The sequence below is a fragment of the Phyllobates terribilis genome, unplaced genomic scaffold (assembly GCF_046119375.1).
Source record: "Phyllobates terribilis strain yellow unplaced genomic scaffold, ASM4611937v1 Scaffold_5__5_contigs__length_657084704, whole genome shotgun sequence".
NCBI classification, from domain to species: domain Eukaryota; kingdom Metazoa; phylum Chordata; class Amphibia; order Anura; family Dendrobatidae; genus Phyllobates; species Phyllobates terribilis.
The window spans coordinates 45,756,005-45,775,574 of record NW_027362765.1 but is presented as its reverse complement, the minus strand read 5'-3'; the positions used below and the strand labels follow the sequence as shown (position 1 = coordinate 45,775,574).

General features: G+C 47.5%; 1 protein-coding gene across 2 annotated transcripts in view; it reads left to right on the top strand.

Moving 5' to 3' along the window:
• The first annotated feature begins 431 nt into the window (after positions 1-431).
• Positions 432-19,570, top strand: part of LOC141271876 (uncharacterized) — a 37,189-nt gene continuing 18,050 nt past the window's right edge. Inside the window, exons 1-6 of one of the 2 annotated variants that reach the window (XM_073682078.1) lie at positions 432-536; positions 14,310-14,459; positions 14,586-14,765; positions 14,849-14,972; positions 15,056-15,153; positions 15,354-15,444. In XM_073682078.1, coding sequence (XP_073538179.1) covers positions 14,382-14,459; positions 14,586-14,765; positions 14,849-14,972; positions 15,056-15,153; positions 15,354-15,444 — 571 coding nt within the window. In that variant the 5' untranslated portion in view covers positions 432-536; positions 14,310-14,381. Of the gene's footprint in view, positions 537-14,276; positions 14,460-14,585; positions 14,766-14,848; positions 14,973-15,055; positions 15,154-15,353; positions 15,445-19,570 lie in introns of those variants that run through there. The other variant, XM_073682077.1, reaches the window with a different exon arrangement.

Genomic DNA, 19,570 nt, shown 5'->3' with positions numbered 1-19,570 from the left:
CACAACCTTCCCACCCCCCACATAGATTCACAGGTAAAACTACACTTCCCTGTGCAGTCCCCCACATGACGCAGCCCAACTCAAGGGACATCACACATTATCCTGCGCTACACCATGTAATATCAAAACATCAGCCCCACTCAAGTAATAGCACCCCCTCCTTCCCCACACAGACCCCCAGCAAGCAGCCCAATGCAAGTAACAGGAATTCCTCCTTCCCCATACAAATAACAGGATTCTCTCATTCTCCACACACATAAAAAAATCCCCCTGTTCCCTGTGCAGCCCCTATACAGTAACACCCACTTATCTGCGCCCCCAAATCCCCTCATCCCCTCGGTGTCATCACCACAGCCTCAGCAGCAGCAGAGCGCGCCTTCCAGTATCAGGTTTACAATAGAGCCGGAGGCCCCGCCCCTTCCGGTGACATCATCACATTGCATGGTCACATGGGCATGACGTCAGCAGAGGTCCTTTAGCCGACTTGGATTTTGTCTTTATCATTTAGTCTGGTGGTGGCAGCTCTGCAGGTGGAGGTATGTGGAGATCCCCCATTACTGGGTGCAGGGGGCATTAACCCTTTCTGTGTTGTCTCTATGTTGTTGGTGCTTTTCTGTTGCCACTAAGAATTACAAAGATTTTTATTCCTTCTCTGATAGATACATACGACCCAACTATGAAGCTTCAGGAAACACATATTGCCCCATAGTACAGCGCCCCCTGTCTGACACACACAGTATAACGTCCCCACAGTTCCCCCATCCCCCACACACACATTCTGATACTACAAGATGCCCCCACAGTACGGTACCACCCACCCCACCGGCTAATAAATAAATGCCCCCTCTCCCCATTCCTGATACAGAAGACCCCGGGACACAGCACCGACCTCCTGGATCAGGTTCCCAGGTCTGGAGATGTGGCCCCGGGCCGGGGGGCCGGTGCTATAGATGTATGAGGGGCTGTTATCTGCGGTAGGAGCTGTACATTGTAATGGAGACATTCTGGGGACAGATTATCCCAGAAATAGAACTTGTTAGGTCTTTACACAATGTCGCTGGATTTTAGCTTTTTCTTCACCTTATATTCTTAATGACGCTGTTCTAGGACCCCATTGTCTAGGCCCCGGCTCTCATGGCGATATATTGGGGTGTGTTGATGGGAATAGGCCTCCCCCTCTGTGCAAGAATAAGACGGGACTTGCAATGTAGCCCGAAATAATATAATTAACTTAATTGATCTATACAAAGAGCACTAAATAGTCTTAATAACTTGTATAAACAAAAAGTAGGGGAAATACTTGTTGTGAAAATAAAACCACATCAATCTCCAAAACAAAATAGAAAAGGAGACAAATACAATCTCCCTATTAATCCAATGTCGAAATAAAACAGGATAATACATGAATAAGGGTTGCTGAAAACAAACCCACAGACAACATGGGTCCTCGCTCCTCCTGTACCAGTCGGCGACTTTTCAAACAATTGTATTTGTTGTTTGCTATGTATACCCCTTTTTCACATGTAAAGCGCCATGGAATTAATGGCGCTATAATATTAACGAGTAATAATAATAATGGAGGAAGAGAGTATGAGACCCCACACGTTATGCCACCAAACGTGGCTTCCTCAGGTAGAAAGTGTCAGTTCTAAATGACGTATCTGTATATGTAGACAATATTGCAGACGTGCAAGTCTGAAAAGAGTTACCTATAATTAGTGTTGAGCGAGCACTAAAATGCTCGGGCCAAGCTCGACCCGAGCAGATCACTGCTGTCGACAACGTGGTCAGAGGTATTAAGCCACTTTTACAGGCTCACAATAAAACGTTCAAAAACGAAAGTGAAACTTTTTTCCTGTGAAATATGTTAAGGAACATCCTTTCCAGGGTAAAGACTTGTGTATAAGTTAAAATAAATGACCAAAAACAAAAATACTCCTCCACACCTTCGGCTATGTTCACAAGTAGCATTTTTTATGCGTTTTTGCACTTTTGTATTGCTTTCAACTATGACAAATGCATTCACCGTGAAATGTCATTTTAACATTTTACAACCTTATCTGGCCATGTGCTGTGTGACACATGCATAAAGTGCTGAAAAGACAAGGGAACAGCATGGGGAAGACCCCTGGAAGCATCTCTGACTCCCAGGTCACTGTCTAAAAGTGTGCCCATCATAAGTGATCCTTACCGCATCAGAAGATGCAGACTTGCAACTATCTCCATGCAAGTTCTAGTCCCAGGGTAGTGTTCAATTGTACCTCCCCCATTCCTTGCAATACAAGCTCAAGTATGCAGCCTGCCACCCACCCACCCCCAGGCTGCAATACCATACTGCTTGCTTGCTTGAACTTGAAATTGGGCATTTTAGGCATGTGGAGGCGGAATCTGGCCACCACGTCATGGCTGTGTTGGCGGCCTGGAATCCATACTTAGTCCCCAGCCGCCAGGCGGCCGGGTGTCCATACTCGGTCTCCAGCCGCCTGGGGGCAGCCGGGTGTCCATAAACGGTCCCCAGCCGCCCCTATTTCTCCTTGGAACATCCCCCCACACACTTTTCTTAGCCCGGCCTGCTTTAGGCAGCATTGGACGAGCCCACCAGAGAACCAGACTCCTCCGGTGGGCCCTGACTTCTCCATCGGTGGAGTTGAGAGTGCCAAGGTGAGGAGCATGATGATGATGACAGAAGTTAGCATCTGCTATGTTTTCTTTTAATTCAAGTGTAAGTGTGCAGCCTGCCACCCACCCACCCCCAGACTGCAATTCCATACTGCTAGCTTGCACTTGAAATGGGGCCTTTTAGTTTGGAGGAGGCCGAAGCTGGCCACTACCTCATGGCTGCTTCGGCAGCGAGGTATCCATACTCAGTCCCCAGCTGCCCATATTTGTCCTGGTGTGCCTTATACATAAGATTAAGCGCGTATACCAAAACATTACCTGTGCCCTCTCCAGTGCATTTAGTGGGAAGGAGAGCCTATTCCGCAGTAGTGTGTGCATGCCAAAACCCTGTTCATGGTACATGCGAAGATACCTCCCACCTTGCACCTGTCGTTGCAGACTTGCAACTATCCCCATTCAAGTCCTTGTCCCAGGGCAGTGTTCAATTGTACCTCTCCCATTCCTTGCAATGCAAGCGCAAGTATGCAGCCTGCCACCCACCCACCCCCAGGCTGCAATACCATACTGCTTGCTTGCTTGCACTTTAAATTGGGCCTTTTAGGCATGTGGAGGCGGAATCTGGCCACCACGCCATGGCTGTGTCGGCGGCCTGGTATCCATACTCAGTCCCCAGCCGCCTGGTGGCCGGGTGTCCCCGCTTGCTCCCCAGCCTCCAGGGGGTGGCCGGGTGTCCATACTCGGTCCCCAGCCACCCCTATTTGTCCCGGTAACATTTCCCACACTTTTCTTAGCCTGGCCTGCTTTAGGGCAGCATTGGCTGAGCCCACCGGACTATCAGACTCCTTCGGTGGGCTCTGGCTTCTGCATCAGGGGAGTTGAGAGTGCCAAGGTGAGGAGCATGATGAGGATGATAGAAGTTAGCATCTGCTTTGTTTTGTTGTAATGCAAGCGCATGTATGTAGTAGCGGCTAGGCCTGAGGTGGTCAGCGTTTTGGCGCATATCCTACCTCCTCCGAGGATTGCTGGATGTTTTCCTGCTACTATCCAAGTTCTATGACTCCCGTTAAAACAAAGCTTCAGGTGATAAATGGTGGATGAGGTAGTGGCAAAGGAGAAAGAGCAGGAGGAACAGGGACCATTCACATCAATATCAGGCCAGTGAACCAGATATGTCTTGTAGGATATGTTTCTGTAACAAAAGGAGCGGTTCGGCTACACAGTTATAGGGCATACAGTGAGTGCAATGCCTACCAAAAATTTCGAAGCACTCCAATGCCCCTTGGAAATGACATGGAGGTCAGAGGGCGTTAACTAAACCTTTTTTTCCATTTATAGCAACTGGGTCTCCCGTGCACTGTTGGCCTAAGCAGTAAATGGAAGGCTTTCCAAAAATTTTGAGGAACTGCAATGCCCCTTACAAGAGCCATGTGTGGCACCCCAGGGGTCTGGTCACCACAGTAATAGAGATATTACGTCGGAGAGCAAGTGGGAGGTTTCCTGGTCAGGATCCCTTAAACATGCAACATCCTCCTGCCCCAATCCTGGGAGGGGAGAATTCTGCCCTTATAAACTGGATCTGGGGCGGGGTTGAGTGAGTCAGAGAACAGTCAGTCAGAGTGAGAGCAAGGGAAAGTAACAGCAAGGAGCTCTGTAGGAGCTAAAGACCAGGGGCTGGAAGCTGAGCAGAGCTCGCCCTGGCAGAAGACAATAGGAACCGGACACAGGAGTCCGAAGCTGTGAGGACTTATATATCCAGCAGCAGAAACCAGCCGGCAGGGGATTTCAGGTCCTCTGGCCATAGAAGCCTGGAGGCTCAGTCACAAGCAAGGGACCAGCACCGCCGTCGTGGAGCGGAGGCTAACAGAAGGCCCCAAGTCACGAGCCATACGGGTGAGCACTACACGGTACACTCAGGGACGTGGGCTACTTCTGCCCGCTTACAGCAAGGTAGCCAGGAAGAGTGCAGACAGACGGGGAGGCCTACAACTCCACCTGGCCAGGGGAACTCCTGCTTGCTCACAGACTGACCAGGCATCTTATGCTAGCCAGTACTCCCGGGAGGGTCTACCTTATAATCATCAGTAAAGACCCTGAACTGCACTGCAAAGACTCTGAGTCATTCCTGCTGCGCTCGTGCACCATCACCCCCATCATCCACACTCACTGCCCTGAGGCTATACTCCTCCCGAGGGGAGTTATCCCATTCTATGCTGCGCACACAACACCAGCCTCAGCGGTCTGCCTCGCAGCGGTGGTACTCCCTGACCGCAATCCACGGGTGGCGCAGTCGGACAATTAACCTCAAAACCTAAGAAAGACTGCCACTGGTTTGACCAGCCTGAGCCACGGGACCGGGTCACGGCCACGGAGACTACAGACCCCAGAGACCCGGCACCGGGTATCCCACACACGTGTACACACGGCCCAGGGGTGTGTCACATGCCGTACAGCATATTACAAACATAAGTCCCATTATTGGGGAGTGGGTGTCCCATAGTATTTGCTTATGCTTTCCCAGCAAAAGCTGCCAAAAATTAGGATGGAGCAACTTGCAATGCTTCTTACAAGAGCCATGCAGTACAGCATATTACAAACATAAGTCCCATTATTGGGGAGTGGGTGTCCCATAGTATTTGCTTAAGCAAAAGCTGCCAAAAATAAGGACGGAGGATCTTGCAATGCTGGCACCCTGGTGGTATAGTGGTGGTGTAGGCTGAGGATAAGGAGAAGAAGATTAACCCCTTAAGCCCCGGAGCATTTTCCGTTTTTGCATTTTCGTTTTTGCTCCCCTTGTTCCCAGAGCCATAGCATTTTTATTTTTTGGTCAATATGGCCATGTGAGAGCTTATTTTTTGCGGGACGAGTTGTACTTTTCAACGCCATTACTAGTTTTACCATATCCTGTACGGGAAAACGGGAAAAAAATTCCAAGTGCGGTAAAATTGCAAAAAAAGTGCAATACCACAGTTGTTTTTTATTTATTTTTTTTACCACGTTCACTGAATGCTAAAACTGACCTGCCCTTCTTATTCTACAGGTCATTACGAGTTCATAGACACCAAACATGTATAGGTTCTTTTATATTTAAGTGGTGAAAAACAATTCCAAAATTTGGTAAAAAAAAAAAATAGCGCCATTTTCTAAGACCCGTAGCGTCTCCATTTTTCGTGATCTGGGGCTGGTTGATGGCTTATTTTTTGCGCACTGGGCTGACATTTTTATTGATAACATTTGGGGTAGATCCGATGTTTTGATCGCCCGTTATTGCATTTTATTGCAATTTTGCGGCGACCAAAAAACGTAATTCTGGCGTTTAGAATTTTTTTCTCGTTACGCCGTTTACCGATCGGATTAATTCTTTTTTTATATTGATAGATCGGGCGATTCTGAATGCGGCGATACCAAATATGTGTATGTGGGGTTTATTTTTTATTATTTTATTTTGAATGGGGCAAAAGGGGGGTGATTTAAACTTTTATATTTTTTTATTTTTTTTTATATTTTTAAAAACTTTTTTTTTTTACTTTTTGCATGCTTCTATAGTCTCCATAGGAGACTAGAAGCAGCAACTGTCCGATCGCCTCTGCTACATACAGGGGACGAGCAGGTCCCCTGCATGCAGCAGAAATGGTCCTGTGCTATGAGCGCCGACCACTAGGTGGCACTCATAGCGACAAGATCATGACAACCACAGGCGTCTGCTGCAGACCCTGGGTTGTGATGCTCACCCATCGGCGACCCACGATCACGTGACAGGGTCGCCGGTGGGCGGGGCTTATGACGCGCTACCCGGAAGCGCGCGTTAAATGCTGCTGTCAGAGATTGACAGCGGCATTTAACATGTTAACAGTCATGGGTGGATCGCGATTCCACCCGCGGCTGTTGCGGGCACATGTCAGCTGTAAGAATCAGCTGACATGTGCTCCGTTCAGTGAACTGAACTCACTGAACGGACAGTACGCAAATATGCGTACTAATACGTCCCCGGTATTTAAGGGGTTAAACAGCCGAAACGAGGAAGCGTATACCCATGTGTGGATGTGAAGCGGTGCATGTGAATACACCTCCCGAAATAACACAGTGGATTTGACTTTGTTACTCTGCTGTCATTTGGTGGTGATGAGAAGTCTGGCCCAATCCAGCCCTTGTTCATTTTGATCAGGGTCAGCTTGTCAGCATTCTCAGTTGACAGGCGAGTGCGCTTATCAGTTATAATTCCCCCAGCGGCACTAAAAACACGCTCCGATAACACGCTAGCGGCAGGGCAGGCCAGGACCTCCAAGGCGTACAGAGCGAGTTCATTCCAAGTGTCCAGCTTGGATACCCAATAATTAAAAGGCACAGAGGAATCACGGAGGACGCTGGTACGATCGGCAAGGTACTCCCTCACCATCTTTTGAAACTTTCCACTCCTTGTGAGAGTACCCCGCGCCTCAGGGCCTGTAAGCTGGGCGGGTGTCAGAAAACTGTCCCAGAACGTTGACAGTGTTCCCCTGCCTCTGCTGGATTGGAGTTGCATCTCTCTCGCCTGTACGCCTTGGTTGGGCAACGAACTGTGACCTCTGCCGCTAGCGTGTTCAGATGGGAATTTTTTTAAGAGTTCTGCAGCAAGGGCCTTCTGGTATTGCCCCATTTTTGTAGACCTCTCCACCTAAGGAATAAGAGAGTGAAAGTTCTCCTTGTAGCGGGGGTCTACAAGTGTCACCAACCAGTAATGACTGTCACCCAACATTTTGACAACGCGAGGGTCACGGTTAAGGCAGCGTAACAAAGTCAGCCATGCATGCCAGACTGTTAACGGGCAAGATTTCCGTGTCCTCACCAAGATGACGACTGACCATGCTCTCCTCCTCTTCCTCCTCCCCCCTGTCCTCAGGCCACCCACACTGAACCGACGGTATAACACTTGTACAGGTACTACCGTCTACAACGCATGATAGCAGCTCCTGTTCTTCCTCCTCCTCCTCCTCCTCCTCCCTAATTGTCCCCCAATGCACGTTGGGATGAGATGAGGCTGGGCTGTGTGCAATTGCCCGCTGCGGCTTCTTGATCCATCTCATCATACTCTGGCTGCAATGCCTCCTCTTTAATTCTCTGCAGAGAGCGTTGCAAAAGACAGACAAGTGGGATGCTGACACTAATGATGGCGTCATCGCCACTCACCATCTTGGTGGCCTCCTCAAAGTTTGTCAGGATGGTACATATGTCAGACATCCAGGTCCACTCCTGAGGACTTATGTGTGGAGTCTGACCTGAATATCGACGGCCTTGTTGCAGCTGGTACTCCACAACTGCTCTCTTCTGCTCACAAATCCTTTGCAACATGTGGAGGGTAGAGTTCCAACGTGTGGGGACATCACACACCAGTCTGTGTGCCGGAAGCTGCAAACGCTGCTGCAACACAGCAAGGGCGGCGGAAGCTGTAGCCGACTTGCGAAAATGAGCTGACAGGCGGCGTACTTTCACGAACAGATCTAGCAACTCGGGGTACAATTTTAGAAACCGCTGAACCACGAGGTTAAGCACATGAGCCAGGCATGGTACGTGTGTGATCTCACCTCGCCTCAGAGCCGCCACCAGGTTACGGCCATTGTCACACACGACCATGCCGGGATGTAGGTTCAGCGGTCTCAGCCACAGATCTGCCTGCTCTTTCACAGCTGTCCACAACTCACAAGCAGTGTGAGGTTTATCACCTAAGCTTATGAGTTTCAGCACAGCCTGTTGCCGCTTGGCGGAGGCAGTACTGCAATGCTTCCAGCTTGTAACTGATGTGGTGATATCTGAGATGGAGGTTGAACATGAGGAGGAGGAGGATGCGCAGGAGCTGTACACTGTGGGGGCAACTCTGACTGACATAGGGCCCGCAATCCTCGGTGTGGGGAGGATGTGTTCCGTCCCAAGGTCCGACTGGGTCCCGGCTTCCACTATGTTTACCCAGTGTGCCGTCAGAGAGATGTACCGTCCCTGGCCACAAGCACTTGTCCACATGTCCGTTGTCAGGTGGACTCTCCCAGTAACTGCGTTGTTGAGAGCACGGCAGATGCTTTGGGACACGTGCTTGTGTAGTGCGGGGATGGCACACTGGGCAAAATAGTGTCGGTTGGGGACCGAGTACCGAGTGACAGCCACCGCCATAAGATTGCGGAAGGATTCCGTCTCCACCAGCCTAAAAGGCAGCATTTCCAATGCAAGCAGTCGTGAAATGTGCAAATTTAGGACTGTGGCCTGTGGGGCGTTAGCTGCGAATTTCCGCTTTCGTTCAAAGGTCTGGGATATGGACAATTGAACGCTGCGGTGGGACGTGGATGTGGACGTTGATGCTATTTCTTGAGAAACTGCCATAACAAGTGAAGACTGAGAGGAGGGGGCATCTTTACATGCAGTATGGACAGGGGATTGCCTTGCACACACAACAGGGGGTTCTATTGCACGCACAACAGTGGAAGAAACAGTGGTGACAGCCGCCGACACTGGTCGTGGACCCTGGGTTTCGCCCCACAAAGTCGGGTGCTTTGCTGCCATGTGCCTGATCATGCTGGTGGTGGTCAGGCTGGTAGTTTTGTCACCCCTGCTGATGCTGGCATGGCAGGTGGAACATATGGCCTTTTTGGGGTTATCAGCAGAGTCTTTAAAAAAATTCCAGACTCTGGAAGACCTACCGCTTGTACTGGCAACGTCCCTCGTGTTGGTGTTACGGGGAACGGTTACCTGCCTTCTGTCTGCGGCCACCACACTGCTTCTTCCTGCCTGTTGGGGTACTCTGCCTCCCTCCCCCTGTGTGCTGCTGGCCTCAATCTGCATGTCCTCCTTCCACGTTGGGTCAGTTACTAGATCATCCACCACCTCCTCCTCTTCCACTTGCGCACCACGATCCTCCTCCTCACTTCTTGGCAATTGTGTCTCGTCATCGTCCACCTCTTGTGACAGATTGCCAACGTCGACTTCCTGTGGCCGTGGCTGTTCAAATATTTGGGCATCGCAACATGGGATCTCCTCTTCCACCACTTCAAGCGTATCAGGCGAGGGGCCCAAATATGGAAATGGACTAGTGAACAGCTCTTCAGAGTGTGCAAGTGTGGGATCACTTGCTGTCTGACGACACTCGGCATGGTGGGAGGAAGGAGCATCAGGGTGAGGAGGAGTATGCGGTCGAGACTCACGGCTACTAAGAGTTGACCGTGTGGAAGACAGACCGGAGGTGGTGGTGCCCAGGTAACTGGAAGTATTATCTGCTATCCAATTAATAACCTGTTCACACTGATCAGTTCTCAATACTGGTGTTGTTCTGTGCTTCCCTAGTAATTCGGTCAAGAAGTGGGAGCGAGAAGATGTGGCTGTTGGTTGTGGCACATTTTCACCTTGGCCACGGCCCCGTCCTCTGCACGAACCATCACCAGAACGTCCACTTCCATGTCCCTTGCCACGCGCCTTGCCCATTGTAAATGAAGTAAAATAGCTTACACTTGCACTATCAATGGAAAAAGGGTAAGAAAGAGTAGATTAGAACCGTGGAAGAGGAAAACCACAGTTATTGTTTACTGGGGTATACCACACTTTTTTTAAATAGAGATATTTGTGGCTGAACAGTGAGCGACACACTCAAACTGCTTTTTTTTTAGATACCAAAGGCCCAAAACTGGATAGTACAGCGATTTGACCCGTGGAACTGCGAAACCACACTGGGATGTCAGGCCTACACAAGACTATTTTCAACAGATATATCACAACAGTCAGGAGACACTACTGTTTTTCTTTACAGAAAAAACTAACAAAAGCTAAATAATAGAGATTTTTTACCGTGGGATGGCAAAACCACAGTTATTGTTTACTGGGGTATACCACACTTTTTTAAATAGAGATATTTGCGGCTGAACAGTGAGCGACACACTCAAACTGTTTTTTTTTAAGATACAAATGGCCCAAAATGGATAATACAGAGGTTTGAACCGTGGAAGTGCAAAACAACACTACTGTTTCTCTAGCCTACACCAGACTATTTTCAACAGTTATATTTGTGTCTGAAAAATCAGAGACACGCTTTTTTTTTGGGGGGGGGGGGGACACACACCAAAAGGTTAATAAGACGGGTATTTGTACAGTGTGAAGGAGGAAAAAAAAGGAGGATTTAGATGAAAAAAAAAGGATTTTTCCTGGCCCCCGACACCTGGTGCTAAGTCCAGCAATTTCAGCAACAGGAGCACACAGGACTGTAATGCAGCGTTTGCTGGTATAACCACTGTGTCTCCTATACAGCCTGCCTGCCTGGTATCTGGAATGGATATTAGTCCTGAAAACGACTGTTTGTTTGTTCTGGCAGCCTTTACAGACCCTTCACTAACTATTTCGCAGTTTATATCTCTCCCTAAATCAGCAGCATTGTCCCTACACTGTCTAATCCGGAGCGACTGTGTCCAAGATGGCGGCGCCCCGTTTTAAATACTCGAGGTGACGCTGTGCGGCCAGCCAATCACTGTAATGCCCACAACCAACATGGCTGCAGCATTACAGTGACTGGCTGGCAATCCCTGCATGTTCATTGGCTCTGTAAAGAGCGCCAAACATGCAGGGCGGAGACCCGAGCTCCCGCCCGAGTAACCCGGAAATGCTCGGTGCTCGCCGAACATCCCGAGTAGCGTGATGCTCGGGCGAGTACCGAGCAGTGTCGAGCATGTTCGCTCAACACTACCTATAATCAAATGCATAAGAACAGAGGCTGGGGAAGCCACTCAATGTTCTGGTGTTTAATTGTCATTGGTGGCGTGCGTGTTATATATTGGTGTATGGCACAGAACTCCTAATCTTTGTTGCAGTGCTGGTTCATTCTCTAATTGTAGATCTGTACTAATTTCTGCGATGATCTCCTCCGCTAGAAGGTTCAATCCATAAGACTTTTCTGTATTTAACCCATTTATTTTTGTACGTTTTTTCCCTTGTGTATAAATATTTCATTTGTCCTTTATTTTTTTATACTAGATGAAGATGCGATGCTATCGCATCGGGAGGGCGGTAATGGCACGATAGGGGCAGGCTTTGCAGCGTTGAGAATCTCTACCCCCCCACCCCCCCCCCCATGTGCTCACCCACCCATCCACTCTCTTTCCCCCATGTGCTGACTTCTCCCGTCTGTGCTCTCTTATTTGACCTGTCTACCCCATGTGCTATCCCCCTTGTCTGCTGTTTCTCTCCTTCATGTGCTGTCCCGTTTGAGCTGTTGAGTGTGTGTGGTGCGTACGGCGTATACAGTGTGTGTGTGTGGTGCGTACGGCGTATACAGTGTGTGTGTGTGGTGCGTACGGCGTATACAGTGTGTGTGTGTGTGTTGTGCGTACGGCGTATACAGTGTGTGTGTGTTGTGCGTACGGCGTATACAGTGTGTGTGTGTGTGTGGTGCGCACGGCGTATACAGTGTGTGTGTGTGTGGTGCGTACGGCGTATACAGTGTGTGTGGTGCGTACGGCGTATACAGTGTGTGTGTGTGTGGTGCGTACAGTGTGTGTGTGTGGTGCGTACGGCGTATACAGTGTGTGTGGTGCGTACGGCGTATACAGTGTGTGTGTGTGTGGTGCGTACAGTGTGTGTGTGTGGTGCGTATGACTTATACAGTGTGTGTGTGTGGTGCGTACGGCGTATACAGTGTGTGTGTGGTGGTGCGTACGGCGTATACAGTGTGTGTGTGGGGGTGGTGCGTATACAGTGTGTGTGTGGGGGGGTGCGTATACAGTGTGTGTGTGTGGTGGTGCGTACGGCGTATACAGTGTGTTTGTGGTGGTGCTTACGGCGTATACAGTGTGTGTGTGGGGGGTGGTGCGTATACAGTGTGTGTGTGGGGGGTGGTGCGTATACAGTGTGTGTGTGGGGGGTGGTGCGTATACAGTGTGTGTGTGTGGGGGTGGTGCGTATACAGTGTGTGTGTGTGGGGGTGGTGCGTATACAGTGTGTGTGTGTGGGGGGGTGCGTATACAGTGTGTGTGTGGGGGGGGTGCGTATACAGTGTGTGTGTGGGGGGTGCGTATACAGTGTGTGTGTGTGTGGGGGGGTGCGTATACAGTGTGTGTGGGGGTGGTGCGTACGGCGTATACAGTGTGTGGGGGTGATGCATATACAGTGTGTGTGGTGCCTACTGCGTATACAGTGTGTGGTGGTGCCTACTGCGTATACAGTGTGTGTGGTGGTGCATACGGCGTATACAGTGTGTGGTGGTGCGTACGGCGTATACAGTGTGTGGTGGTGCGTACGGCGTATACAGTGTGTGTGTGTCATGCGTGCGGCGTGTACAGTGTGCGTGGTGCGTACGGCGTGTACACTGTGCGTGGTGCGTACAGCGTGTACACTGTGCGTGGTGCGTACAGCGTGTACACTGCGTGGTTCGTACGGCTTGTACAGTGTGCTTGTGTCTGGTGCGTACGGCGTGTACAGTGTGCGTGTGTGTGGTGCGTATGGCGTCTACAGTGTGTGTGTGTTTGTGGTGCGTACGGCGTATGCAGTGTGTGTGTGTTGCGTACGGCGTATACAGTGTGTGTGTTGCGTACTGCGTATACAGTGTGTGTGTTGCGTACTGCGTATACAGTGTGTGTGTTGCGTACTGCGTATACAGTGTGTGTGTTGCGTACTGCGTATACAGTGTGTGTGGTGCGTACGGCGTATACAGTGTGTGTGGTGGTGCGTACGGCGTATACAGTGTGTGTGGTGGTGCGTATGGCGTATACAGTGTGTGTGGTGGTGCGTATGGCGTATACAGTGTGTGTGGTGGTGCGTACGGCGTATACAGTGTGTGTGTGTCGTGCGTACGGCGTGTACACTGTGCGTGAGTGCGTACGGCGTGTACACTGTGCGTGGTGCGTACGGCGTGTACAGTGTGCTTGTGTCTGGTGCGTACTACGTGTACAGTGTGCTTGTGTCTGGTGCGTACTACGTGTACAGTGTGCGTGGTGCGTACGGCGTGTACAGTGTGCGTGTGTGTGTGGTGCGTATGGCGTGTACAGTGTGTGTGTGTGTGTGTGGTGCGTACGGCGTATACAGTGTGTGTGTGTGTGTGGTGGTGCTTACGGCGTATACATTGTGTATGTGGTGCGATGGTGTTCCGCTGGTGGTACCGCCCAAGAGGACACCCATCATTTGGGTGTCCCAATATGGCGGTCGGCGAACTTCCGCCGCTTGCAATTCTAGGATCCGGACACATCTGGACGGAGCAGGATGTGAAGACATTACAAGGTAAGTATATATTAGATATTAAATCTAACGTTTAATAAGTTTGTTCCTTGCTGTTCTAAACGTACCCACATCAAAGAGGAAAAGTATAGCTTTGTTTTTTTTTACCCAGTGTATGCCAAAGTGCAAGAAGTACCTATTGACGCTTTGAAAAATTAGCTGTGCATGTGAACTAGTGTGCCACCCGGGGCAGGAGTCTTGTTGGCCTATCAAAATGGCGAGTGATGGTTGCGAGAAGTGTGGTGTGAATGTGGAGTGCGCTTAGATCATTTTCAGCCTATTATAGTTGGATCGACAAGTGATTGGGAGAAGCGGAGTCCCCCTTTACAATCACATCCAAGTCACAAGTGCGGCAAGTGGGTGATGTTTATATGATCTGTGAATACAAAATCTGCACATTCTATCCCCTCATATGTTGCCCTTATTATCTCTTACATGGGATCTGTATGATGTTAAATCATCATCTTCTTCCCATTCAGTTCCTTACAGTATCAGATCCTCTCAGTGGAGATCTTCTATATAAGAGAAATTTCTTGATTGACCCGTCAAGTATGAATATGGACAAGGAGAAAATGGCAGAGAGGCTATTACACCTCACCCTAGAGATCCTCTTCCGGCTTACTGGAGAGGTGAGAGATTCTAATGTCACATTACATCATTCTTATCTATGGGAATAACAGATGGATAGAACTGGAGAGGTGAGGACTCTGGAAATGTCTGTAGTGAGATTTATTAATGTGTCTCTCCATAACCAGAATTACACAGTAGTGAAGAAGACCTCTAGTGAGCGCTGTCAAGCCCCTGTGTCTGAGGGATGGGGAAGACCCCTGAGCCCGATAATGGAGCCTCCACCTCACCCCCTGATACATGAGGACATCAATGACCAGAAGATCCTGGAACTCGCCTACAAGATGATTGAGCTGCTGACTGGAGAGGTGACACTGCTGGGAATTCTGGGACATTATACAATAATGCTATGAAGGGATCGAGGGGATGACTGTATCATTGTATGTGTCAGGTTCCTATAAGGTATCAGGATGTCACAGTGTATTTCTCCATGGAGGAGTGGGAGTATTTAGAAGGACACAAAGATCTGTACAAGGACGTCATGATGGAGGTTCCCCAGCCCCTCACATCATCAGGTAATAGACAGGACTAAATACACACGGCCTATAATTATTTGTATGTAAAGAATGAATTCAGTTCCTGTATGTGTTTTCTCCAGTTTTATCCAGTAAGAGGACAACACCCGAGAGATGTCCCCGTCCTCTTCTTCCACAGGACTGTAACCAAGAAAATCCCAATGTTCCTCAGGATCATCAGGTAGATGGAGAGAAAGTGTCATGAGATCTCCCCTATGATGTGTAGAGACTGCTGTGAAGTTCTTGTGCTCAGTCTTGTTTCATCTACCAGTATTATATGTTTTATACTTGTGTAATGAGAACGGTGGAGATGTCAGGATTAGAGCTGATCATAGATGTGACTTCTCCATCTGTCTGTGACTTTTCCATTATTTCTTTCAGGGTAAAGATCTGCCCCATATTAATACTACAGAGACATATGTGAGGGATGATGAGTGGTGTAAAGAGGAGATTCCTACATATGACTACCCAGGTGAGTAGTAACCACTAAATGCTGAGATGTCACAGATTCTCCTCAGTCACTGGCTGTCACTGCTTTGTCGGCGGTGTAGTCCGACCATGTAACAATTAAAGGTCACCATTCTGCCACTATACCACAACTTGCTTCTCCACCCAAATCTGTCCCTATTAGTTTGAGCATTTATACAACCCCTGGCAAAAATGATGGAATCACCAGGCTCGGAGGATGTTCATTCAGTTGTTTAATGTTGTTGAAAAAAAGCAGATCACAGACCTGGCACAAAACTAAAGTCATTTCAAATGGCAACTTTAGGGCTTTAAGAAACACTAAAAGAAATCAAGATAAAAAGTGTGGTACTCAATAAGGGTAATTTTTTTCAGACCAAGCAGAGGGAAAAATTATGGAATCACTCAATTCTGAGAAAAAAATTCTGGAATCATGAAAAAGAAACACACAAAAGAACACTTCAATACATCACTAGTATTTTGTTGTACCACCTCTGGCTTTAATAACAGCTTGCAGTCTCTGAGGCATGGACTTAATGAATGACAAACAGTACTCTTCATCAATCTAGCTCCAACTTTCTTTGATTGCTGTTGTCAGATCAGCTTTGCAGGTTGGAGCCTTGTCATGGACCATTTTCTTCAACTTGCACCAAAGATTTTCAATTGGATTGAGATCCGGACTATTTGCAGGCCATGACATTGACCTTATGTATCTTCTTTTGAGGAATGTTTTCACAGTTTTTGCTCTATGGCAGGATGCATTATCATCTTGAAAAATGATGTCATCATCCCCAAACATCCTTTCAATTGATGAGATAAGAAAACTGTCCAAAATATCAATGTAAACTTGGACATTTATTGAAGATGTAATGACAGCCATTTCCTCAGTGCCTTTACCTGACATGCAGCCCCATATCATCAATGACTGTGTAAATTTGCATGTTCTCTTCATGCAGTCATCTATATAAATCTCATTGGAACGGCACCAAACAAAAGTTCCAGCATCATCACCTTGCCCAATGCAGATTCGCGATTCATCACTGAATATGACTTTCATCCAGTCATCCACAGTCCAGGATTGCTTTTCCTTAGCCCATTGTAACCTTGTTTTTTCTGTTTAGGTGTTAATGATGGCTTATGTTTAGCTTTTCTGTATGTAAATCCCATTTCCTTTAGGTGGTTTCTTACAGTTTGGTCACAGACATTGACTCCAGTTTCTTCCCATTCTTTCCTCATTTGCTTTGTTGTGCATTTCCTGTTTTGGAGACATATTGCTTTAAGTTTCTGGTCTTGACGCTTTGATGTCTTCCTTGGTCTTCCAGTATGTTTGCCTTTAACAACCTTCCCATGTTGTTTGTATTTGGTCCAGATTTTAGACACAGCTGACTGTGAACAACCAACATCTTTTGCAACATTGAGTGATGATTTACCTTCTTTTAAGAGTTGATAATCCTCTCCTTTGTTTCAATTGACATCTCTCGTGTTGGAGCCATGATTCATGTCAGTCCACTTGGTGCAACAGCTCTCCAAGGTGTGATCACTCCTTTTTAGATGCAGACTAATGAGCAGATCTAATTTGATGCAGGTGTTAGTTTTGGAAATAATAATTTACGGGGTGATTCCATATTTTTTTCCTCAGAATTGAGTGATTCCATAATTTTTTCCCTCTGCTGAGTACCACTTTTTTAATCTTGATTTCTTTTAGTGTTTCTTAAAGCCCTAAAGTTGCCATTTGAAATGACTTTAGTTTTGTGCCAGGTCTGTGATCTGCTTTTTTCAACAACATTAAACAACTGAATGAACATCCTCCGAGCCTGGTGATTCCATAATTTTTGCCAGGGGTTGTATAATAAATTGTACTGGAGTCATGCATTGTTGAATCTGCAAGGCCAGAAAATAAAAATTCCATTCCTGAGTATCTAGCAAACAGGATTTTAGGGTGTATAAAAACAGAGAAAATCACGCAATCCCAACACATTGTTACCCCTTTATAAATCGCTGGTGAGACCTCTCTAGAATATGGGATTCCGTTTTGGTCTCCAAATTTTAAGGGATGGAGCCCTCTCATATGATGAGAGGTTGAAAAAATTGAGCTTGTTTATCTTAGGAAAAAGACGCCTCAGAGGGGATCTCATTTAATGTATAAATATATGTGTGATCAATACAAAGGACTGGCACATGACTTATTCCTTCCAAAGACCATACGAAGGACCAGGGGGCAGTCATTACGGGTGGAAGAAAGGTGATTCTGGCAGCTAAATAGGAAAGGGTTCTTTACAGTTAGAGCAGTCAGACTGTGGAATTGCGACCACAAGAGGTAGTAATGGCAGACGCTATAACAGCTTTTATGCAAGGGCTGGATGATTTCCTCAGTACAAATAACATTGTGGGTTATAGTTAAATTAGTGACAAAATGCTTATCCCGCCAAACCAGAACTCACACTTTGCACTGACGAGGGGCAGTACCTCGAAACACAGTGTCTGCAAATTGAGTTTCTGGTTTGGCTTTTATCCTAAGTCATGTGATGAGGCTCGATAAAGGTTCACTATTGACTTTTAGGATTGCTACTTCCTGTAGGTGGCACTAAAGTTCTAGTCCTCTTCATCTCTAAAGAGACAATTGACAAAATGTACAGTGGGTACGGAAAGTATTCAGACCCCTTTACATTTTTCACTTTGTTTCATTGCAGCCATTTGGTAAATTCTACAAAGTTATTTTTTTTCTCATTAATGTACACTCTGCACCCCATCTTGACTGAAAAAAATAACAGAAATGTAGAAATTTTTGCAAATTTATTAAAAAAGAAAAACTGAAATATCACATGGTCATAAATATTCAGACCCTTTGCTCAGACACTCATATTTATGTCACATGCTGTCCATTTCCTTGAGATGGTTCTACTCCTTCATTGGAGTTCATCTGGGTTTAATTAAACTGATAGAACTTGATTTGGGAAGGCACACACCTGTCTATAGACCTCACAGTGCATGTCAGACCAAATGAGAATCATGAGCTCAAAGGAACTGCCCAAGGACCTCCGAGACAGAATTGTGGCAAGGCACAGATCTGGCCAAGGTTACAAAAAATTTCTGCATTACCCCAGGGTCCTAAGCGCACAGTGGCCTCCATAATCCTTAAATGGAAGACGTTTGGGACCACCAGAAGTCTTCCTAGACCTGGCCGTCCAGCCAAACTGAGCAATCGTGGGAGAAGAGCCTTGGTGAGAGAGGTAAAGAAGAACCCCAAAATCACTGTGGCTGAGCTCCAAAGATGCAGTAGGGAGATGGGAGAAAGTTCCACAAAGTCAACTATCACTGCAGCCCTCCACCAGTCGGACCTTTATGGCAGAGTGGCCTAACGGAAGCCTTTCCTCAGTGCAAGACATATGAAAGCCTGCATAGAGTTTGCTCAAAAACACCTGAAGGACTCCCAGACTATGAGAAATAAGATTCTCTGGTCTGATGAGACAAAGATAGATCTTTTTGGTGATAATTCTAAGCGGTATGTGTGGAGAAAACCAGGCACTGCTCATCACCTGCCCAATACAATCCCAACAGTGAAACATGGTGGTGGCAGCATCATGCAATGGGGGTGTTTTTCAGGTGCAGGGACAGGACGACTGGTTGCAATTGAATGAAACATGAATGCGGCCAAGTACAGAGATATCCTGGATGAAAACCTCTTCCAGAGTGCTCTGGACCTCAGACTTGGCCGAAGGTTCACCTTCCAACAAGACAATGACCCTAAGCACACAGCTAAAATAACAAAAGAGTGGCTTCTGAACAACTCTGTGACCATTCTTGACTGGCCCAGCCAGAGCCCTGACCTAAGCCCAATTGAGCATCTCTGGAGAGACCAGAAAATGGCTGTTCACCATCCAACCTGACGGAACTGGAGAGGATCTGCAAGGAAGAATGGTAGAGGATCCCCAAATAAAGGTGTGAAAAACGTGTTGCATCATTCCCAAGAAGACTCATGGCTGTACTAGCTCAAAAGGGTGCTTCTACTCAATACTGAGCAAAGTGTCTGAATACTTATGGCCATGTGATATTTCAGTTTTTCTTTTCTAATAAATTTGCAAAGATTTCTACATTTCTGTTTTTCTTCAGTCAAGATGGGGTGCAGAGTGTAC